The sequence below is a fragment of the Styela clava genome, chromosome 4, assembly GCF_964204865.1.
Source record: "Styela clava chromosome 4, kaStyClav1.hap1.2, whole genome shotgun sequence".
NCBI classification, from domain to species: Eukaryota; Metazoa; Chordata; class Ascidiacea; order Stolidobranchia; family Styelidae; genus Styela; species Styela clava.
The window spans coordinates 17488015-17508782 of NC_135253.1; the positions used below are offsets into that span (position 1 = coordinate 17488015).

General features: G+C 33.9%; 2 protein-coding genes across 2 annotated transcripts; both read right to left on the minus strand.

Moving 5' to 3' along the window:
- Positions 1 to 8: 8 nt before the first annotated feature.
- On the minus strand, positions 9 to 9120 carry LOC120327139 (solute carrier family 23 member 1-like). Its single transcript, XM_039393541.2, has 13 exons — positions 8846 to 9120; positions 8380 to 8537; positions 7348 to 7513; positions 6812 to 6993; positions 6282 to 6402; positions 5561 to 5717; positions 4606 to 4753; positions 3789 to 3894; positions 3255 to 3360; positions 2362 to 2529; positions 2009 to 2104; positions 1265 to 1366; positions 9 to 1055 (listed from the first exon to the last, which is right to left on the minus strand). Exons 1-13 carry the CDS (start codon positions 9062 to 9064, stop codon positions 880 to 882), a joined length of 1905 nt encoding a protein of 634 aa, XP_039249475.1. The 5' UTR covers positions 9065 to 9120; the 3' UTR covers positions 9 to 879.
- Positions 9121 to 12639: 3519 nt separating this feature from the next.
- LOC120326128 (solute carrier family 23 member 1-like) lies at positions 12640 to 19903 on the minus strand. Its single transcript, XM_039392362.2, has 12 exons — positions 19682 to 19903; positions 19407 to 19564; positions 18923 to 19058; positions 17866 to 18050; positions 16927 to 17047; positions 16404 to 16560; positions 15569 to 15716; positions 15132 to 15237; positions 14611 to 14716; positions 14016 to 14183; positions 13616 to 13711; positions 12640 to 13536 (listed from the first exon to the last, which is right to left on the minus strand). The coding sequence occupies exons 1-12, from the start codon at positions 19796 to 19798 to the stop codon at positions 13268 to 13270; spliced, it is 1767 nt and encodes a 588-aa protein (XP_039248296.2). The 5' UTR covers positions 19799 to 19903; the 3' UTR covers positions 12640 to 13267.
- Positions 19904 to 20768: the final 865 nt, after the last annotated feature.

Below are 20768 nucleotides of genomic sequence, written 5' to 3' on the forward strand. Positions count from 1 at the left end.
ATTGTAATGGTATTGTATCCACCTATAGCCGATTTCCGAAAAATCATGAGTTTTTAAAGTTTAAGATGATGTAATGCTGTTGGGCAATTCGAGGAATTATCATATACTTCTAATGATTGGAAAGTGGAATACTTACATGTTGTCTATTACTATCATTTTAAATGAACATTAAATATTTCCATTAATTTTTATTTTTTTTTAAATTAAAAAGTCAAATGTACATAAAAAGAAGGAAAATGCAGTGAACTTGAATTTAAATGTCAAACAATACCGAAAAATCGAATGGAACTATTAATCGAACAAGAAAAAAAAGTGACCAGTGCTAAATAAAAAATTCAAAAAAATAAAATTAAATTCACGATGTTTTATTGCTGAATAATTATTATTGGGCACAAACGGTTTTTTGTTTTCAGTTACCTATTATCACGACTATAAAGATTCTATTAAAAACTGTACAATTATGAAATATTTTTCAAGAGCACTATGAACTTGCACTTTATTTCTAAATTGAAGAAATCCATATGGAAATAGAATTGTACAAAAAATTATTTCATTTGTAAATCCGGCCTAATGGCGTGCTTACACATTGAATGTAGATAAATTTAGAACTTACAGAGTTTTTGAAAATTGTCCCATTACACTGTCCCGTGATCGATCACCAAATGATACGCCGATCAGTCAATTATTCTTTTAAACAGATTTACCGAGTACTTCGATGCCAGAATATAACAAAACTGATGTACCTTCAAGTCTTATTGTGTTCATCACGTGTAAACATTGTTCATACACTTTTTATATTTTTTGGAATGGAAAAATGTTTCCATCGCGTGTACCACAAAGCTGAGTAATGTATCCATTTTCATTAGGCATATACTTTTCCTAGACCGTGGACTCAGTATCCACAACGGCAAATTGAGTTTTTTCCTTATTTGTTCCAGTTTTTTTAGAATATCTGATACTTGTTTGAAGATTTTCTTGACGGGATTTACGAAATGAAGGGCAAATTGGGACATATCTAAACGCATTGACAGCATACAATCTTTGACTGCATGGACCTGAAACAAAATTACAATTATTTAATATAGTTCCTCCGTTTCAATGTGCGATTTTGATTAATCCAGAAAAGCAATTAGCTCATAAAGCAACAAATAAATAGTAATGATAGAATAGAATACTTTTAGGAAACCAATAGTTACTTAAAAATATATAAATTATAACTATTCTCATCGGGAAGGCGAACAGAGACAAATCATTCAGCACAAACCTGGTAAATCGTATTCTTCTTTCCTGTCTTCTTCGACAACATCGCCAGTTAACGCATTTGTTCTTTGTTTCCATTTTAATATTCCTCTTTCTTCGTCAGTTCCTGTCAAACATAGTAAGTCATTGTAATAAAAAGTAAGTGAGGAAATAAAAAAAAAACACGAGAGCAATGCTTGAATATGTGATCACGGAGGTTAAATGTGACTAATCTGGGCACTGCGATGTCAGCAAAAACCCGATCGAATGTCAAAAGAAGTATAATGTATGCATATGAACGTGTTCACGCGCATTATAAAAACTAACACAATTGATGGTAAAATATTCGGACTCGCAGAAAATATCAGTCTTCTATTGCTTTTTAGTGACTTTTCCATCTATTGGTATAGAAAATAGATTTGTCTGTTGGTTGCGCAAAAAAGCCACAACATCCATCCTAATATTTTAACAGATAAATATGTGAAATTTAATAAATATCTGTAAAACAATATGATGATTTATTTGGAAAATATTTTTTTGTTATGACTATAACCCGGTTTTATGTATTGTGATATTCAATACTGATTTTGTAAGTTTCACTGTCTAATCTAAATCAAACGTTAGACATTCCACTTAATTCAATAATTCGTTCATAACACCGAAATATATTAATATCAGGGTTGATATCAGACAGTGGAGTAAAATAAAACTTGTTGAAAAAAATTGGTGCAATATTTTATAAATGACCGCATGAAGCATTGAAAGTTACCTGGTATTGTGTTGTCAAGTATGAATGCAACAAGTCCAGAAATAAACATTCCAGTCTTGAGTAAAACAAGGACAACTTGATTCAGTTCGACTATGCCTGCAAAGAAAATTATAACTTTATTTTATTATGAAATGGGACCCGTGTTTTTTATCGAATTGATATTAGTTACTGGACTCCAACCTCAATATTATAAAATCTTATTATTTCAAAAATATATTTATCATCTATTATATTGAATATTTGGCTAGTTTTTTGAACGAAGTCTCAGGCATATATAGTTTTTTAAAAAATACGGCATTTTGCACCATTTTTGCATGTCAGACGAGCCGATACAGAATAAAATTTGAAGTTACCTGTATCTAGTAAATTTTCATTAGATGACACCCAGTTTGGAAGTGCGAGCCCGATAATTATTGAGAAACCGATGACGAGCAGATTCCTGGAAGAGTTCAAGTCAACAAACTGAAGACTGGACAATCCAACTGCCGTAATCATCCCGAACATTACACAAAACATTCCACCTGAATCAGAAAAAAAAAGCACGAGAAAAATTAATGTACTTAAAGTAGCACCGTTAAATGTTGCAGATGTTTGCTGTATCTTAAGTGCAGACTTGTCAATTACCGGAAAGAACGTAAACGATAATAAATGCAAAAAGAGCGGTAGAAGACGCAAGACGTGCGATAGATAGATCGAAAATTGTGAGCGCTGTCGTTATTCCTGAGTAAATTACATCCTGATCGTGATCTTCCATACGCAACTAGGTTCAGGAATAAGAAAGGTTTATTATGGGCTTACCACAAAAATTGAAGATTTGAATCGAATCTTTGGTACTCCCGTAGTATGTGTACCAGGTTAGGATTGGGCCATAATTTCGATTTTCCTTATTTTAGTTCTATTACAAGTCGGGGACTGTTTGTGTTAGACTGTTTGTGTGAATATACATACCCTCTACTCATTGGTTTCCGTCTCTATACACAACTTGATGTAAAATAGGCGAACAAAATTAGTTACCTCCATATTGGTACACGTACTTCCGGAGCGCCGAATCGTTATCTATTCCTCTCAGTAACCATTATTCAAGGATGAGAAAGGCAGTTATTGCTTTGTATATGAAAAATATAGGCAGACTACTTTACGCGAAACTATTCAGAACAAACTAGTTGAAAGTCACTTGTCGCGAGAATCAAAATTTATTTATTCGTTGCAACCGTTCCTAATTATTTGTAGAATTTATATTACTCACCAACAACTGGGTCGGGAATAGTAACAAATAAAGCTCCGAATTTTCCTATTACAGCAAGAATAAGCATAATAACTGCTCCGAATTGGATAACACGCCGACTTGCAACCTAAAAATTTGCCAAAGCATTACTCGTGAATTTATTTAGGTTTTGCCTTATGTTATTACATAGAATTTATTACGAATATGTACAACTGTTGTAAAATTCGAAAAATGAAGAATTTCTAATTAGTGGTGTCAGATTTATTCAACGGAACAATACATAAACAACTAGTAATAAATAAACGATATGACACACTCCATGAGATCAATGCATAGAAATAAAAACGTGATACATATTAAACTGGATCTTATCTTAACCAATCTATGATATCTCTCTTAACGCAAGATCGAAATGCAAGATTTTAGATCTATCGATATATGGTTATCACTTTTAGATTTTCAGTAGCAAACAAAATTTAACTCGAAGTTTCTGTTGCTCTTTGTTTGGAGTTGTTGTTGAACTGAGTAATTCCGGAAGTATACAACCATTATTACCTTTGTAATTCCGATTGCTCCAATATTTTCGCTATATGACGTTGTACCATTTCCTGTTCCGAGTGCGCCAGCAATTATACAACCAATTCCTTCCATAAATATACCTCTGAAAGTAAAGAGAAATAGATAAAATGGCTAAATAAACAAAATTGAATCTTAGGTTATGCTAGTAATAGCAATTAGTTCTCAAACGTGTGACTTGCTTTTATGTGCCCATCAAAGGTATTTTCAAATTCGTTAGAATTTTTTACACTGTGCAGGATGAGATCATTTAGTAAGATCATAAACACTGTTTTGGTAAGAAAGAATGAAATAGTTGGGATCATCGTTAACAACAAACAGAAAGTAAGAAAAATCGAATTGAAATCCTCAAATCTTCATTTTCATTGCTGATTACTTGGCACTCCCGAAGTATGTGAACCAAGATGGCGGACACCGGAACCCGGTTAGGGTCAGGCCATAATTTTATTCCAATTTTCCCTTTTTTAGTTCTATTATGAGTTCGGGGACTAGCCAGAAGACTCCTTTAGTATTTGTACCTAAAATTATGGCATAACCCTAATCTGGTACACATAATACGTTCCGGTGTCCGCCATCTCGGTTCACATACTTCGGGAGTACCGATTATTTTTGTTGCAATAAAATATTTCTCGCGTGAATAAACAATTTCCAATATTAAATATTAGAAATGCATCGCCTTATATCTGATTGTTAAAAAAATAAGTATTTCAGAAATCCAATGCAAAATTTATAAAATAATAAATACTGAGACGAACCGTTCCAACAAATCAAGTTGGATCAATCAAAAATTTCAAACCTGTTAACTGCGTGATTAGGAGGGGAGGAAATACGACAAATCCTGGCACAAGCGTAGTAATCACCAACTGATTCAATAACTGATGCCAACACTCCACTGATCATTCCCAACACAGCTGACACTGAGACTGTTGGTAAACCCCATTGACCTAAAATTTACCAAATTAATTTTATAGTAATTAATAGTCAGATGATTCAAATTTGCAAATAATAGCTGAATTACCAATTATTTAGTAGATAGGTATTTTTGACGAATTGAAATGAAACAACATGCATGGGTTCACAAATTGATAATTTACCGGTCATGGATACTACGACAATGAATTATTTTAAGAAAAAATTGTACATGTGGTCGGACGAGAGAGATATTTAAAGAAAAGTTTGAAGGCTCCAGCTGTCACACGTCTGCATTTAAGCAAGACAGACAAGGACGTGCAAACCTCAAGGTACATCTCAATGCTTCCGAAAATAGGGACAATGACTTTTTAACATGAGTTCAATTATGCCACAACAATGTTGACATGTAATGGCTTAAAAAAATAAATCCATATTGTTTCCTGATTTTGACATCAATATTGGCAGATGATGCCTTTTTTCCTAAAATTATTGTGAACTCAAATTTTAGTAAACGCGCAAGAATTTGTTATTAAACTGATAACGAAATAGATTTGACCATGGCATCATTGGTATTACATTCAGTAAAAATCAGGTTTATGTTCTCAATCCATCACAATCAAAACGCGCCCACAATGTTAAATAAGAATTCCAAAAATGAATGGTTGCGTGATTGCGACCTTATATATAAGGAAAGTCAAAATTTAAAAGTGTCGCCTAAATAATATTTTTTGAAGCTGAGTAATGTGCGTTATCTCGTTCTCTCTATATCACGGTATGCTTCGGATATCTTTGATCATTCATAATCCACATAAATAACGTTTTACTCTCATTTTACTTGCCTGGATATGGGACTCGAAACCAAGCTGCCTCGTTAAGTACAGCGGATCTTATATCTGTTCTGGCTTTATACCCGTATTCATCGACATTTGCAGGAAACACATTTGCTGCTGTAAGTATCGCGCAGAACATCCAGGCCAGGAGAACAGCCAAAATAACCTAAAGAGGTAAAAATTCAACTACAGTAGCATATAACTAAATCGTTGCTTCTCTTTTCAAAAGATAAACCAAACTCGTGGCATTTCACAATACTGTACTTTATAAAAATTGTTTCAACGAAGTAAATTCATATTCAAATGAGTGACGTAATGCATAGCATGGCGCTCCAGAAGTGTGTGTACTAATATGGAGATAACTAATTTTGTTCGTCTATTTTACATCAAGTTGTGTAAAGGGACTAAGGTACTCCTGAAGTATGCGCACCAAGATGTCGCATAACCTGAACCCTAACCTGGTACACAACCTGATTCAGGTTGTACGCAATCCTGGTGCGCATACTTAAGAAGGTCCGGGACTGAAATCTATGGACAGGGGCTATATTAACTTGGCTAACACAGACAGTCTCTGAACTCGTAATAGAACTAAAATAAGAAAAAACGGAATAAAATTATCGCCTAACCCTAACCTGGTACACACACTACGGGAGTACCCATTCGTATTCCATTGAATTGGGGCTTACCCAAGAGTTTTAAATTTTAAACGTGTTTAAATCCTTCAGCTTACCGGAAATAAAGTAAATATTTTGACTTTTATATTCTTCCATCCATCAACTCTTGTGTAATAAAACAAAGGAACTTCCACGTTTCGCAAATGTTGAGAAAACAGAATAATGAAAGTTATCGTCCTAAATAAAGAGGAAATATTTAATTGAAGGAATACAGAAAATTGACTAGACATTTTAAACTAAATATAAATCACACAAAATCTTTGTGCGTTTAATTATCCTAAAAATTCATCATACTTTTGAACAACATTTGAGTCAATTTCTAGGTATCTTCATGAATGATCAATAATGTATTGCAGACAAAAAAGACAAAACTCTTTGTAGAAAAATTCAAAAATTAAAATTATTTGACATAAGTACATAAACAATATATAGAATTGTGCACCGCAAAGGCAATAAAAATTGTTGTTCAATTTAGATTTTTTAAACAGTGTTATAATAACTTTTTGGGTACTTTGGTGTTATTCTTGATAGAGCAATTTCCAGCGTGTGCTTTGTAATATAAAATACATTATTACTGCTCACTCACAGAAATGCTATTCCCCATTGAGTTCCAGCAAACGATCCAGCCGCACCGAATAGTGACAATCCAACCATCGCTACAGTTGGAGCAATAGTTAGTGGCCCAATGTGTGACATCACAAACCCTATTAAACCTGTCATACCGAGTAAAATCTGGGTACATGCAGCAATCATGATCGCACCTTGAACCTGTAAAGTAGTCAATCTCAATTTCCAATCTCAGATCAAGTATTACTATGGTATTTAAGAATATAGAAATATAAATGTCAAAATTGATTGATAAAATTGGTGGTAAACCTGTTTACCCGCCACGTTGTATAAGATTTGACATATATGTGTGCAGACAACCTCATTATTCACCTCGTAATGATCATAACGACATTGCCCTGTTCATCACACTGTATGGCTATGCAACGATTTCACAAGTCTTATGGCGCTCACGTCAACTGGACTTTTTGTTTGACATTTTCAGTTGCGACGGAGATAGTATCGACTATTTAACGAAGCAACATACGAATAGCACGATTGTATTATAACTCTTACTTCACACATTCTTATTTTCCATGCTGGGTTTGACAACGGCTCTTCCAAAGTACTGTTTGTTTCGTTTGTTGCATTTACGATATTTAGCGGTATGTCCGAAATTGATTGAAAAATGGCGATTGTGGGTGTTAAGAAAGAAAAGGCGGCACCTTGAACGATCGGCAACCTGAAAATATTCACGATTGATTAGGATGAGTATTATTGCAATTATTTTCAATCAAGTGAGTCGAAATAACTAAAATGTACAGTCTAAAATAATTGGACGGCGTACAAGTTTACGATGTACAAAACAATTTACATTGATTTATGTCAGGTCCAGCCTGAGTTCACACCTTTCCCAGAACACTACGTGCAAGATACAACTGATTGTCGTCTTATGCTAATTAAGTGTCCCGGGCTTATGTGTAATAGCAAACCAAATGATCCAAATTAGGCTAATTCAATCATTCAAGTAGTATTTACTGATAATCTTCTATTCATAAATCATTTAAATATTGTACAATTAAATAAATTACTGACAACACGTGGTGTTTTGTATTTCTCGTTATTTCAAGATCTTTATTCGTAGATTATATTTAATTTATAAATAACAAAAATAAAATTAAACGTCAGGAATTACATTTTCATTTAAATTTGCTTTATTTAATTCTCTCACAAATTATATACCTTTGGTGCTCCCGAAGTATGCGAACCAAGATGGCGGACATCGGAACGTAACATGGGTAACAGGTTAGGGTTAGGCGATAATTTTTTTCCAATTTTCCTTATTTTAGTCCTATTTTCAGTTCGAAGACTAGCCAAGAGCCTTCCGTAGTATTTATACCTAAAATTATGGCCTAACCCTAACCTAGTACACATATTACATTCCGATGTCCGCTTCGGGAGCCCCCCTCCCCCCTAAGGCCTAATACAATCTTTGAGTACAGAATGTAAAAAATGGCTTTTCTGAGGGAAGGAAGACGCCCTAAATTTAATACCCTAAATTCAATCAGTCAGCTATGAATTTTGTAGATTTTGTTAGATACACCTTACCTTGTTCCCAAAAAGCTTTGTAACAACGTGGCAATGCCAGATGCAAAGAATATTGTGCTTATCAATTGTCCTTTAGCCACGTTATCATTATCAATTCCAAGTGGTCCCGCAAGAATGAGAGGAACAGCAACTGTTGAACCAAACATTGTCAAATAATGCTGAAAAAAATCATCAATAAGGGTTCAGATAATAAATGAGTATAAAAATAAATTACTTTATTAGAACTATCACTGTTAAAAGCGTTGAATTTAAATACGAGACAACGAAACGCATCTTAGTATTTTCTCGATTCTAGTTATTTTCAGGGCTGTCTTTACGCGCCTTATCCCTTGCGCTACAGATATATATGTTGGCGATGATAAACTAATTTGAAAATAGATTTTGTTGTTCTGAACCACTTAGTACGGGAGGGACGATTCTTTACGATTCAGCGTGTTGAAGAACAACAAATAGACAAATAGAGTACCTGGAATCCAAGCAAAATGCACATATACCATGCTGGCGTATCTTCTATGCCATAAAGTAAAGCGCCGGCGTCTGATGATTCCGTTTCAGTAATTCTCTGGTCATTTTCATTTTCTACAGACGAACCAGAGCCATCGGGAGGACTGGGATCTGAAGTTGTGACAGGATGCACGTCATCTAACTGTTTTCCATTCAATCCATTCTGATCTGCAGTTACCATTTTGATTTTTGTCGCTGTCACAGTAATTAGTTTAATTTAAGCAATTCTCAATATATAATCTTTCAATGTGAGTAGAATGGTATTAGTAAAAGGTAAAGTAATAGGGCGAATAAAAAAATAAAGTTTCAGCATATTTTTATAAAACAAAAATTCTTATGTCGATTACAACATACATAATGAAACTTATATTGTTATAAACTTAACGGGCAGGCGTTCGTTAGAGACATGTGGCTACATTTTTTTATCAGCTCTATATTTTGGCATGACTCTTTTTCCTTCGTACATATATTTTATGTGAAATCTCAAATTGAATCCTTCGCTATTTATTGCGAAATATTTTTCGTTAAAATTTAAAGATGAAATAATAAAAACCGTAGCAAGCATTGAAAAAATATCACAAACATTCAAAAAATATATATAAACATTCAAAAAACATATCTTTGGTTGATTATATTGCTAAGTCATTGTAGTCTATATGTTTACATTGCTGCTATCAAATTGACATTTTACTATGGCTTAAACAATATATATGGTTTTATAGTAAAATGAGTACAGGCAAACATTTATAAATCTAGAATACTCTCTGGAAGCGACCACTAAAATGAATTCATCATGATATATCGAAGCAATATATAACAATCTTTTCCGTTTCATACGAAACCTGTTTACTCCTTAATCTCTGTCCAAACTCTACAAATGAGCGTCATATTTACGTCCAAAACCCGTACGCAACCTGTATTCACTTCCGGTTCGCAACGTGTGGCGTATGACCCCTTAATAAGGGTCGTGATATTACTACTTTGATAATGTCACGCAAATGCGTCACATCTCAAAAATAACACAGGCGTTTTACATTTTTTTTGGTTTCCCTTTGTGTTTTCCCGACCTTTATCTTAATTAGCTTTGCAAATTATGAAGATGCTGATATGAGTCTTAAATAAGAAAAAAAAAGTTTAAACTGAATGGCACGTAGTAGATTTCCAATTTATCATAAGCAAGACATGGCTCTGAAATGTCATAAAATGCCATTTCAAACATTCAAATTCGATTAATTTAACATTCAGGCAAAACCACATAAATGGGCGGGCGCCTTTCAACTCAGTCATTAAACATTTTTCAGCGTTTCCGCCTAAAATTGCCGACGGATGCCTGTTCTACACCAATCCTGTTATTCTAATAAAAATATCGTCAACTTAGTTAACAATCTGTAGACCGAACCCACTAGAAATATTAATCTCGGTTCCAATGCGTATTACAGCAACAAACTATTAATGCCTTTGCTGTGGTTTCATTCATCTAGGTAATTGATTTACGACACTTAAATTTGCTCATTAGCACCAATTACACTTATTTGGATTCTTGTGCCAAAGACGTTTTAAAATGGTAAAAAATAATTTCATTTAACATCATAGTTATACCACATTCATGAAAACCGAATGAGCGATTGAATTTGGATTGTTCCGGATCGCATAGTCAACTACTTAACATAATGTATAAAAACAGTAAAAATGAGTCGCTGCTCGACAACCAATATTGGTTTTCCTTCACTTAGAGAAGCCTTTTTTTCATTTACATTCTGTACTCACATATTGTATTTTTTCGTGACGGAAAAATAAACCGCTGATCACTGCCCGACATTTTTCAGGATTGTGCTGCAACGTGAATGATATTTTAGAATCTTAGACCTCGAAAACTGGCATCTTGCTGTAGATTTTGTCGTTCGTCATCTAGTACTACTGAGTGAGGGCACCGTGAATTGGAACATTGCGAAGTTTTGGAATGTAATACAAAGCCGCGATGAACCACTTTTTATCAAAACATGTTAACATTTTGACTATTGTCTGTCAACATACGCATAAATAAACAATACAAAAAATAACGATGATAGCCGGATTCTAACGTGACAAGGTTACGGCTTTAAGGTAGTTTATTCTGCCTACCTTCGAGCTTTATAATGACTAGGTACATTGATCTTAATGTTCCCTTGTATTACAAACTTCCTTCCTTTATTTCGAAGCATGCACTGGCTCACTCGACGAAGCATAGTTATATATAATGGGAAAATGACCGATTAATTATTTTCTATGAAAGTCACAACTCGCGAAACGAGTAATTTCCGACAATTCAAGTGTCACGTTACGAAAATGACTTGTTTGCAACGTTGTTTTGTCGCACGTAGCTTGTTGCCCAGTGATGAAAGTGTGTCCATTGTTAGATAAAATGGAGTTATAAACATATTATTTTGACTTAGTGTACCAATTTCAAATCAAACATTTGAAATATGTTGAAAGCTATATTTTGCGCTTGTTTGTGTGATGCACTGCATAAGATTTGGCACCAATGTAAAAACAAAACAAAAACTTGAGTTAGAAATTACTAGTTTTTCACTAAGTTTTTTGGCCGAAATCTTTAATCTGTTTGAGCAGAGTATATTGCAAGAAAGGTCATTTAATCTATAACAAAATTTCGCGAGAAACACGATGAAATAAAAAGAATTTTTTTTTTTTTGAAAAAGAATAAATGATAATTGCAACAAACTGTCTATAACTTCATTTGTAATCTGTTGAATTTTATGCTATCAGTTCTTTATGCTATCACTCTTGCCTCTGCTGACACAATAATGTAAGATTCATAAAAGTAATCAAGTCGAACATCGAAGGTGCGTTAAATAATTATGTACTAATTAAACAATTATCAGTAATTAACTATATTTGAATAAATATATCATTTACCAACATGGATACCTATAATTAGTAGGCTACATTTACTATCATCACTTTAAATATATGTATTCGTGGAGCGAAACTATGTAGAACATATCGATCTGACAAAACAACACTTAGCTCTTTTCCTGGTTAGAATTTAACTTGCAGAGTTGTAAGCCTTCATTACAGACGACTGGTGTTTTGATAGAACAATTATTCTATGTGTCTGTAGTGTTGACATAACAAACCATGGCATATACTTATGCAATAGGCAAGATCGCCTGTTTGAGTGCAAAGCAGTATTGTTTAAATAACGGGATGTGAGTAATATGACTATTGAGAGTCGTAGGAGGTATTACGTCCGCTTATATTTTTCTTACGTTATCCTGAATGATATTTTGAATGTACATTTTCTTATCCGTAAGATATGTCCCCGATTTGAAATGATGCGAAAAGCGACCTATGATAATTTTTGAAAATCCTAAGTTGTCATCAGCATGGCGTCATACGTTTCTCCATATTCAGCCTGGCGGATATCGGACTCGTGCTTCGATTTTTGAACATGCCTGTCTTCGCAACTCAGTTTCCCCTATATAGATTGGCATATTTGAATCCCGCCGGGTGTGATCACGTTTGAAAGAATTGCAGGACTCCTAGTGGTCAACGTTACCAAGGGTTACGACTTTCTTCGCCATAAGGCCTATGCATTTAGCTGATTCATGTGCTGGAACGTACGAGAGGCCACCATACATTCTAGCTTTCTTCTTTCTTTTCCTACACGCGGGTACTCAAAATCGATATCTGACTCTTCTGATACGAACATTATTTTCTTTTAACCAAGAGTGAGAAGAGCCAATAATTCAACCCACGCTTGTGGAGATTTTCTCGTTGACAAAATGTTATCCACCAGAATTGTGCAGAATCTTAACTAGCAGTTTGACATACGTGATTTTCAAATCAAAAGTAAGGAACATGATATAAATATTTCTATAAAAACTTCAACAAAAACAAAAACTTCACCTCATAACAACAAAACGCAAATGAAAAAGTTACATTATTTGTAGAAAAATGGCAAAAAAGAATTGATACTTTGAATATTCAAATACAATACGATCAACACAAACATTAGCAAAAAAAGTAGAAGAGACATTCTTGCGATACATCGTTGTCAACTATCCATAAAATATATATTACAGTGGTGTTGTTTCGTGTAATCGTTTTGGGTTCATTTTTTAGGAAATTCAGGCAGTAGCAGATGTTCGATAAAACAATGATTTAAAACAGCTCTATGCAAATAACTGAGTATCAAAGTAAGCCATATATATCAAGTAAAAATAAAAATTTGTAATCTGCCAAAACAGTGCTAAAATAGAGAAAATTGGTCTTCATTTCATATATATGATCTAGCCTTTTATGCATCCAAGTTTTGAATTTTGAATTTATGATAAAAAAAACACCCCAAATGTTCCGTTCTCAAAATTTATCATTGTGTTATGTGCTATAAACGAGTTGATTCTGGAAGATCAAATTCATGAATCGCAATCCCATTTTCCATAGTTACATCTTTGTCCGTTGTTTTGGTGTCTTTGCCAAATGCGGGACATATTGGTATATATTTCATGAAGTTATTGCACCTATTGTTTTTCATGCATCCGCAGTTTCCAAACGGCAAATCATAATGTGAAACAGGCATAGAAATTCCATCGATTTGCTCTTCATCATCCTGTACTTTGTTCCACGTTAACAACCCTCTTTCTTTTTTCGTTCCTGCAGATACAATTTTTGAAAGTTGATTGATAAGATTTTGCACTGTGATTCAGTAAAATTATATATTTTTGTTTATTACCTGGTATTGTGTTGTCCAGTAGAAATCCAAGAAACCCAGCGACAAACATTCCAGTTTGAAGAAGAACAAGAAACACTTGATCCAATTCAGGTATACCTGAAATAATAAGTTATATATATCACTGTTACGTTACGAAAATAAGGAAAATAAAAACCCGTTATTTCATCTACCAATACACTGGTAGGTTGCAAGTTAGAATACAGAAATGATATTTCAATGCGTGTATTAAAATACGGGTGTTATATTATTAAAATACTATATAATATAAAGTTTGATTGATTGAATTTTTAAGGGGGCATTTTCTCGACTTTCACCACTTTCGAATTTCGGTCAAACTTCATTTCTTGGAAATTTCAGAACGTAGCTTCAAATACTCAACAACGTTTGGAAAACTACTCACCAGTTGATATCAACTCTTCATTTTTCTTCACCCATTCTGGAACAGCAATACCCATGAATGTAGCGAACCCCATTATCAATAGATTTCTCGTCGAATTCAAATCAACAAATTGTAAGTTTGACATTCCGACAGCGGCAATCATTCCAAACATAACACAAAACATTCCACCTGATATTGAAAATGAAAGCATTTTAATACATCATATATATATATATATATATATATATATATATATATATATATACCGAATTGTGAATAAGAAGATTAAAATAAAATCGAGATAATTGAAAACACATAGAAATGCCAGTTAGACTTGAGTCTACGCAAAATGTATGGCGTCATCAAATACATAATATATATATATCATTCAAAATATTTTAAAATGACTGAAAATTTTGGTATTAATATTTTTATAAAATTCTGATAATCTGATTTTGATGAATTACCTAACAATTTATAAAACTCAAACGATTCTATCTCATTGTAGCAAATAAGCAACTAAATCGAAAACATTATCCAAGATCTTTCCAATAGTGCTCATTGGATAAAGTTCTTGGCGCATATTCGTTCGTAATTGGGTATGTCAATAACTCACCCACGATGGGATCTGGAATTGTTGTGAACAAGGCTCCAAACTTCCCAATTACTGCTAAAATTATCATAAGACAAGCACCAGTTTGTACAACACGTCTACTGCCAACCTGTAAAAAGAACAATGTGTTACAATAAGCAAAATGTACAAACTTGATTATTATAAATACTAATAATTTGTAAATGCAATGGTATTTGTATGTTCAGTCTACCCGAAAAACTAACAGAGACCCGATACCGAAGAGTAAATAACATCTTATACCCAAGAATCTCTTGAGGCTGTTTTGTAAAAAATTTGCGAGTGTTGTATGTTTGTTTTACTTATATAATCGATATATCGTACACTTAGTGGCAGGAATGGGTTGCTAATCTTATTTCTATTTGAGAGAATTGGTTCCGCATCACGTATCGTAAACGAACCTGGCTGATATTTTAACGAGTTTCAGTCTCTGAACTTGTTTTATACGAGGTAGCGAAATAACTCAATGGTACGGCATAGAATTTCTAAACAAAGACTTTTGTTACCTTAGTTACTCCAATGGCACCAATATTCTCACTGTATGATGTTGTTCCGCTTCCACTCCCCCAAGCTCCAGCAAATAGACATCCCACTCCTTCCACCAAAATACCTCTGTAATGATGAATTATTTAAACGATTTAGTCTTAATAGTATTTAATAATTACTTTTTAACAATTTGACTATGCGAGTCAATTGCATTACTTTGGTATAGCCGGGAGAACTTAACGCAATTTTCCAATACACAAAGTACATATATATAAACGGTTTTAAAGTTATGCTGTTCACATTCAAAATGGCCAAAGTTGCGTTTTGTTCGAAATATTTTACATTGCCTTTTAGTTGAAGAAGCGGGTTATAAATATAAGTTTGAAGCATTACGTTATTCAAAGAAACAAGCAGTTGTAAAAATCACTTCGGCGCTTTCAACTATGTTTTTACCAACCTGTTCAAAGCATGCTTCGGTGGTGCAGAGATACCACACAGACGAGCACATGCATAATAATCACCGATCGACTCAATAATTGAAGCGAGTACTCCACTTATCATACCAAGTACACCAGACAGAGAAACTGTCGGCAATCCCCATTGACCTGAAAAGAATTTGTGTCTCAATAATCATTTTCTTTTTGGCAAAGTATTAACCACTTAGCCCCCCCTTTATTTGCTTGCCGTGTATATTTTTTAAAGTCGTTGACCTCTCGCTATCTAATCCAATGTAAACAGTATAATTCGCAGAACCTGATAACGCTGCTCACAGCGAATGTAATTTACCGGCAGTACATATAGATATAAAACTTGCATTGAATGTTTGTCAGTTGATTTCTACACTATAGAACAGTGTTTCCCACACTATGGGTCGCGACCTAAAACTGGGTCGCCTTAAAACTATTTTTGGGTCGCTTGTTTTTAAAAAGAAAAAAATTTAATCACATTTGAAGCGTTGCTTAACTTTATATATGAGAAGTATCAAAGTGTTAAAAATTCGAAGTATCTATTTTGCTCAAGCAAAGCCACGCTACAACTTCAAAAACTCGCCGATAGCAAACAAGCGCGACTTCCCCACCTTGAGGTAATTTTTGGTAAAATAAATGTTATATAAAAACGATAGTTTTGTATTTATAATTCAATTTTGCGGCCCTGAAAGAACTACATACTGTTTAATATTTGAGCATACACTCGAGTCACGAGATTTTACAATTTTTTTTTTAAATATTTGGGTCGCTAGGAAAAAGGTTTGGAAACCATTGCTATAGAATGTGCTCAAAGCGAAAACGTACCAGGGTATGGGACGCGGAACCATGCGGCTTCTTGTAATACTCCCAGCCTGATATCGGTTCTTGCTTCGTATCCGTAACTTGTTGAATTCGTCGGAAATACATCAGTTGCTGTTAAAATTCCACAGAATCCCCAAACAACACAAATAGCGAGAAGAATCTTCATCAAATATAAAATGGTAATAATACATACCTTCAAAAATAAAAAACACACTTTGGGATGAGGGCTTAAAACCATAGAACGTTCATGTTACGAAGAGTTATGTTTATGATTTTTTTAATTAACTATTAGCCAACTGTCTTTCATTTTAGGCATATACGCTTGCTCAATAATTTAAATCAGAGGTATGCAACCTGCAGCCCGCGGGCCGAGTGCGGCCCACAAGGAAAAATTCTGCGGCCGTGGGAAAGTGCCAATTTTCAGATGGTTACTATATTGAGATGATTTCGATTAGGTCACTTTTAAATTTGTGAAAGTCTTCATGCACAAAACAAACAAAAAAATAGTAAAATAAATAGCACCTACCGGATACAGACTAAATATTTTTATCCAGGATACTTTCATTCCTTTGCCTCTTGCATAATATGGAAACGGTAGAGGCACGGTTCGTATGTGTTGCGAAAATATTATAATCAAACCAATTGTCCTGAACGAAAAAGTAACGGAAAATTATGTTGAGAAATCAGCTCGCTAAGTGAGAGAAACAAGACAGGCCATGGTGTGGATTACCATTCTACATCGTATTTCAAACTCCAGAATTTGATCTTACTTTGAAAGTCATTCAAAATGATAACTGTGGAATGCTATTAAGTATTCTGTGCTTTTTAATATCTTCTGCGTCATGAAAGTGTCCTCATATATAGTTTAATGGTCAGTTTTGAGTCATCGACCAGTTCATTAGTACGTAGGCAAGGTTTGTCCAGCGCAAACAAAAACATTTATACAAACTTGCTAGAAACTGACTCAAATTAGGTAATTATTTAACATTCATCGCAGTATGCTTAAAGTTTTCATAATTTTACGTAAGACGGAAGTAATTCTAGGAATGGAATTTATTTGCATGGGTTCACATGACAAAAACAAAATGGTGCGATATTTTCAATATACGCTAATGTGGAAAATTATTGCACATTATACACAGTTGTAAACTCGTCGGAGATTTTTGTTCGAAATCAACGAGGATATAAACTTTAAATATCAAAGGGTAAACAAACAAAATGCTTTTGTAGTTGGAAGTGAAAGCTTCAAATATTAAATTCTTGACTATTAGATCGTAATTTTGAATTCGGATTAGGTTAGATAAAAAGCGTTATCAGTCTAATTTTTTAAATGTAAAATAACCAAAACGATTGCGTAAAATGGGGCAGACAGTTATGCTTTATATTAGAATAAATAAATAAATGTTTACAATACACGAAATAGTACATCAATTCCTAACTACACATACACCAACAATCAACTCACATTACTGCAATTCCCCAATGCTTTCCAGCAAAACTATCTGCTGATGCACCAAATAATGATAATCCAACCAAAGTTACAGTGGGTGCGACAGTCAGTGGACCAATATACTTCATCAGGAAACCTATTGCCCCCGTGATACCGATGATAAATTGCACGGATGAGGCGACCATGATCGACCCTTGAACCTAAATGTAACAACAAAAATAATGGGAAAGGCGGACTTTTTGGTCTGTTCTAATAAGAAAGTGCGTATCGGGTACACTAGACCTACTCAATTACGTTAAAATCACAAAATGCCAAAACGAGTTATTACAGTCAGACACGTATAATTCAGGGAAATTTACTGAAATATGTGACGCATTAGTAATGGCCCAACGATACTGCGATCCCGCTTTGCCAAATACTGAAAATGTCAGACATACATTCATAATATTTGCACAATTGGATTGGACTGTGTGTGACTGGGACAAAGTAACTTAGCAAGCTGCCTTTGTGATTTTTATTACAAAAAGAATGTGAATAGCTTTGACAAATGAGTAACCGAACTAAAACTAAAAGGAGATTGACATATGGGGTTTTTTCGATCTGATTTGCTGATAAACGAACCGATCGTTTAAAACAGATTCTTCCTTGATTTTTATGAGCTCATATGTTTAGGAAAACCGTTCATCGCAAGAATATTTATTTTTTTGGGGGGAATGAGGTATCGATCTACGTTAATATTACTGAATTTTCTATGTTGACTCATTCGACAATAACTTGGCAATAAAGTTTTACTACGATGCGCTGTCGAGCTTTTAGTTTGCGTCATACAAAAAACATTTGGGTCGTCGACATAAATGAAAGACGTAGAATAAAAGTGATATTTCAGTTTCGTTTCAAGAATATGTTATTGTTTTGAACTTACCGGAAAAAAATTTGATCTGAAAGTGTATAAACAAGTTTAGCTTTTTGCCTACAACTCTTATGGCTTATTACTACTTCAAATATAGTTTCCCACTCTTTAAAATTTCTTTGATAACAGGAATATAAAACAAAAAATTAACATTGAATTTACCTCTCTCATGGCTGCTTGCCAATCATCTGTGTTATTTTCTGTTAGATTATTGGCATTACATTTCCACTTCGGTGAAGATAGAAGAGCCAGCGTTGGTGCCAGAAATGAGAATGCTGCACCTTGCACTATCGGTAGTCTAAATATGAAATTGAAATAAAAGTTGATTGATGAAATTGATAAATTTTCTATTTTTGTAGTCATTTATTGACGTTGTTGGTAACTGACACTTCGTTCAGGCGTCCTAAAGGCATGTTCCACAAAACTGAACGCCCATTATTTATTCATTAACAGTTATAAGTAAAATTCAATTTATCAAAAAATTCAATTCAAATAATGGTTATAAACGCATTAGTAACCAGTTGGAGCATAAAATTGGGCGTTTACATATTTAAGTGCCACAAACACGGTGATGGATTTTTAAGTTCAATCTAGGTTTCGTACTGAAATGAGTTATAAAACGATTTAAAAAATACTATTTATTTACCTCACTCCAATGCTTGTTTGTAGCAATGTCACAATTCCACCGACGAAGAATATTGTGCTGATGATTTCAGATTTTGCTAGGTTATTATTCTGAAGACAAAATCCTTCCGCTAGAATGAGTGGAACTGCAATATTTGATCCTAACATAGTCAGGTAGTGCTGAAATTTAAGAAAATAATTCTGTATATAAATTAAATTAGTGGGTATGGAAATTTTCAGCAGCAAGTATTGATGAGATTTCATTCCAAATCACAAGGTTATATAAATACTATTTACCTGAAATCCAAGCCCAATGCAAGTATACCATGCTGGTACCTCATCAATCCCGTATAAGAGTGCATGATCCGGTTCATCGTCATCTGCATCTGACTTCGATTTTTTAAAGCATTTCATCTTATCAGTGTTGGTACTTCGGTGTAAACTGAACGCAGCAGTTAATAACTTTTAAATTGTACAATGTATGAATATTTTTACTGTAATATATATGACAATAAATTATCTTAAATTACAAATTATTAAATTGGTCTGCAAAAGTACAGTTCCAAGCAGAATTCAAATATATATTAATGCTGTTTAAGCTATCACATAGTAGCAATTGCCAATAACTAATCTGAGCATTTTAATAAGATATCTACATGCTAGCAATTTGCAAAAAATCGAGAATTTTTCTGTGAATGTGACAGCTCTAGTTTGAGCTTTCATTATATAGGCAGTATAAAAACTAAACTACCTATCTTTCATCGCATCTGTTTTATACCATGCGAGGTCATTGTTTCTTTTACTGACACTTATGACGACGACAATCGAAGACTTATAGAAACAATGACCTAATCCTCTTCTGAAAGAGCTTTATAAAGCCCCGAGACTGATTTTAGACAAACACATTCCATAAAATCCACCGGTGCGAAGGTGTGCGGTTAACAAAGTCTGTTTACCTCGCATAAACGGGGTGATTCACGTGCTAAAACCCCTATTTTCAAGAATTTTCTTTGCACGGTCAACCGCGATTATGATGCATCGAAGCGAGTCGCGAAACAAATTTACCCCGACGTCGTACGTGATTTGGGACATGACAAAACACGTGCCTCTATGACGTAATTCTTGTACATATAGTTTAAGAAAAATAAGGGTAAACATGGGTAAATTTATTTGCTATCCGACTGTAAATATTGACATAAGACTTTCCATAAATAATGTATTCTTTCTCCCTGTGAAAGCCGCAATAAACAGTTGATATGAAAAGTAAATACTTCTCAATTTAGTACCGTGCTGTTGAAACAAAATGTAATAAATCAAACGCTATCTGTAGTATATGTGATAAAACACCGCCAGTGCGAGTGTTGCTCTTTACATGCCAAATTCA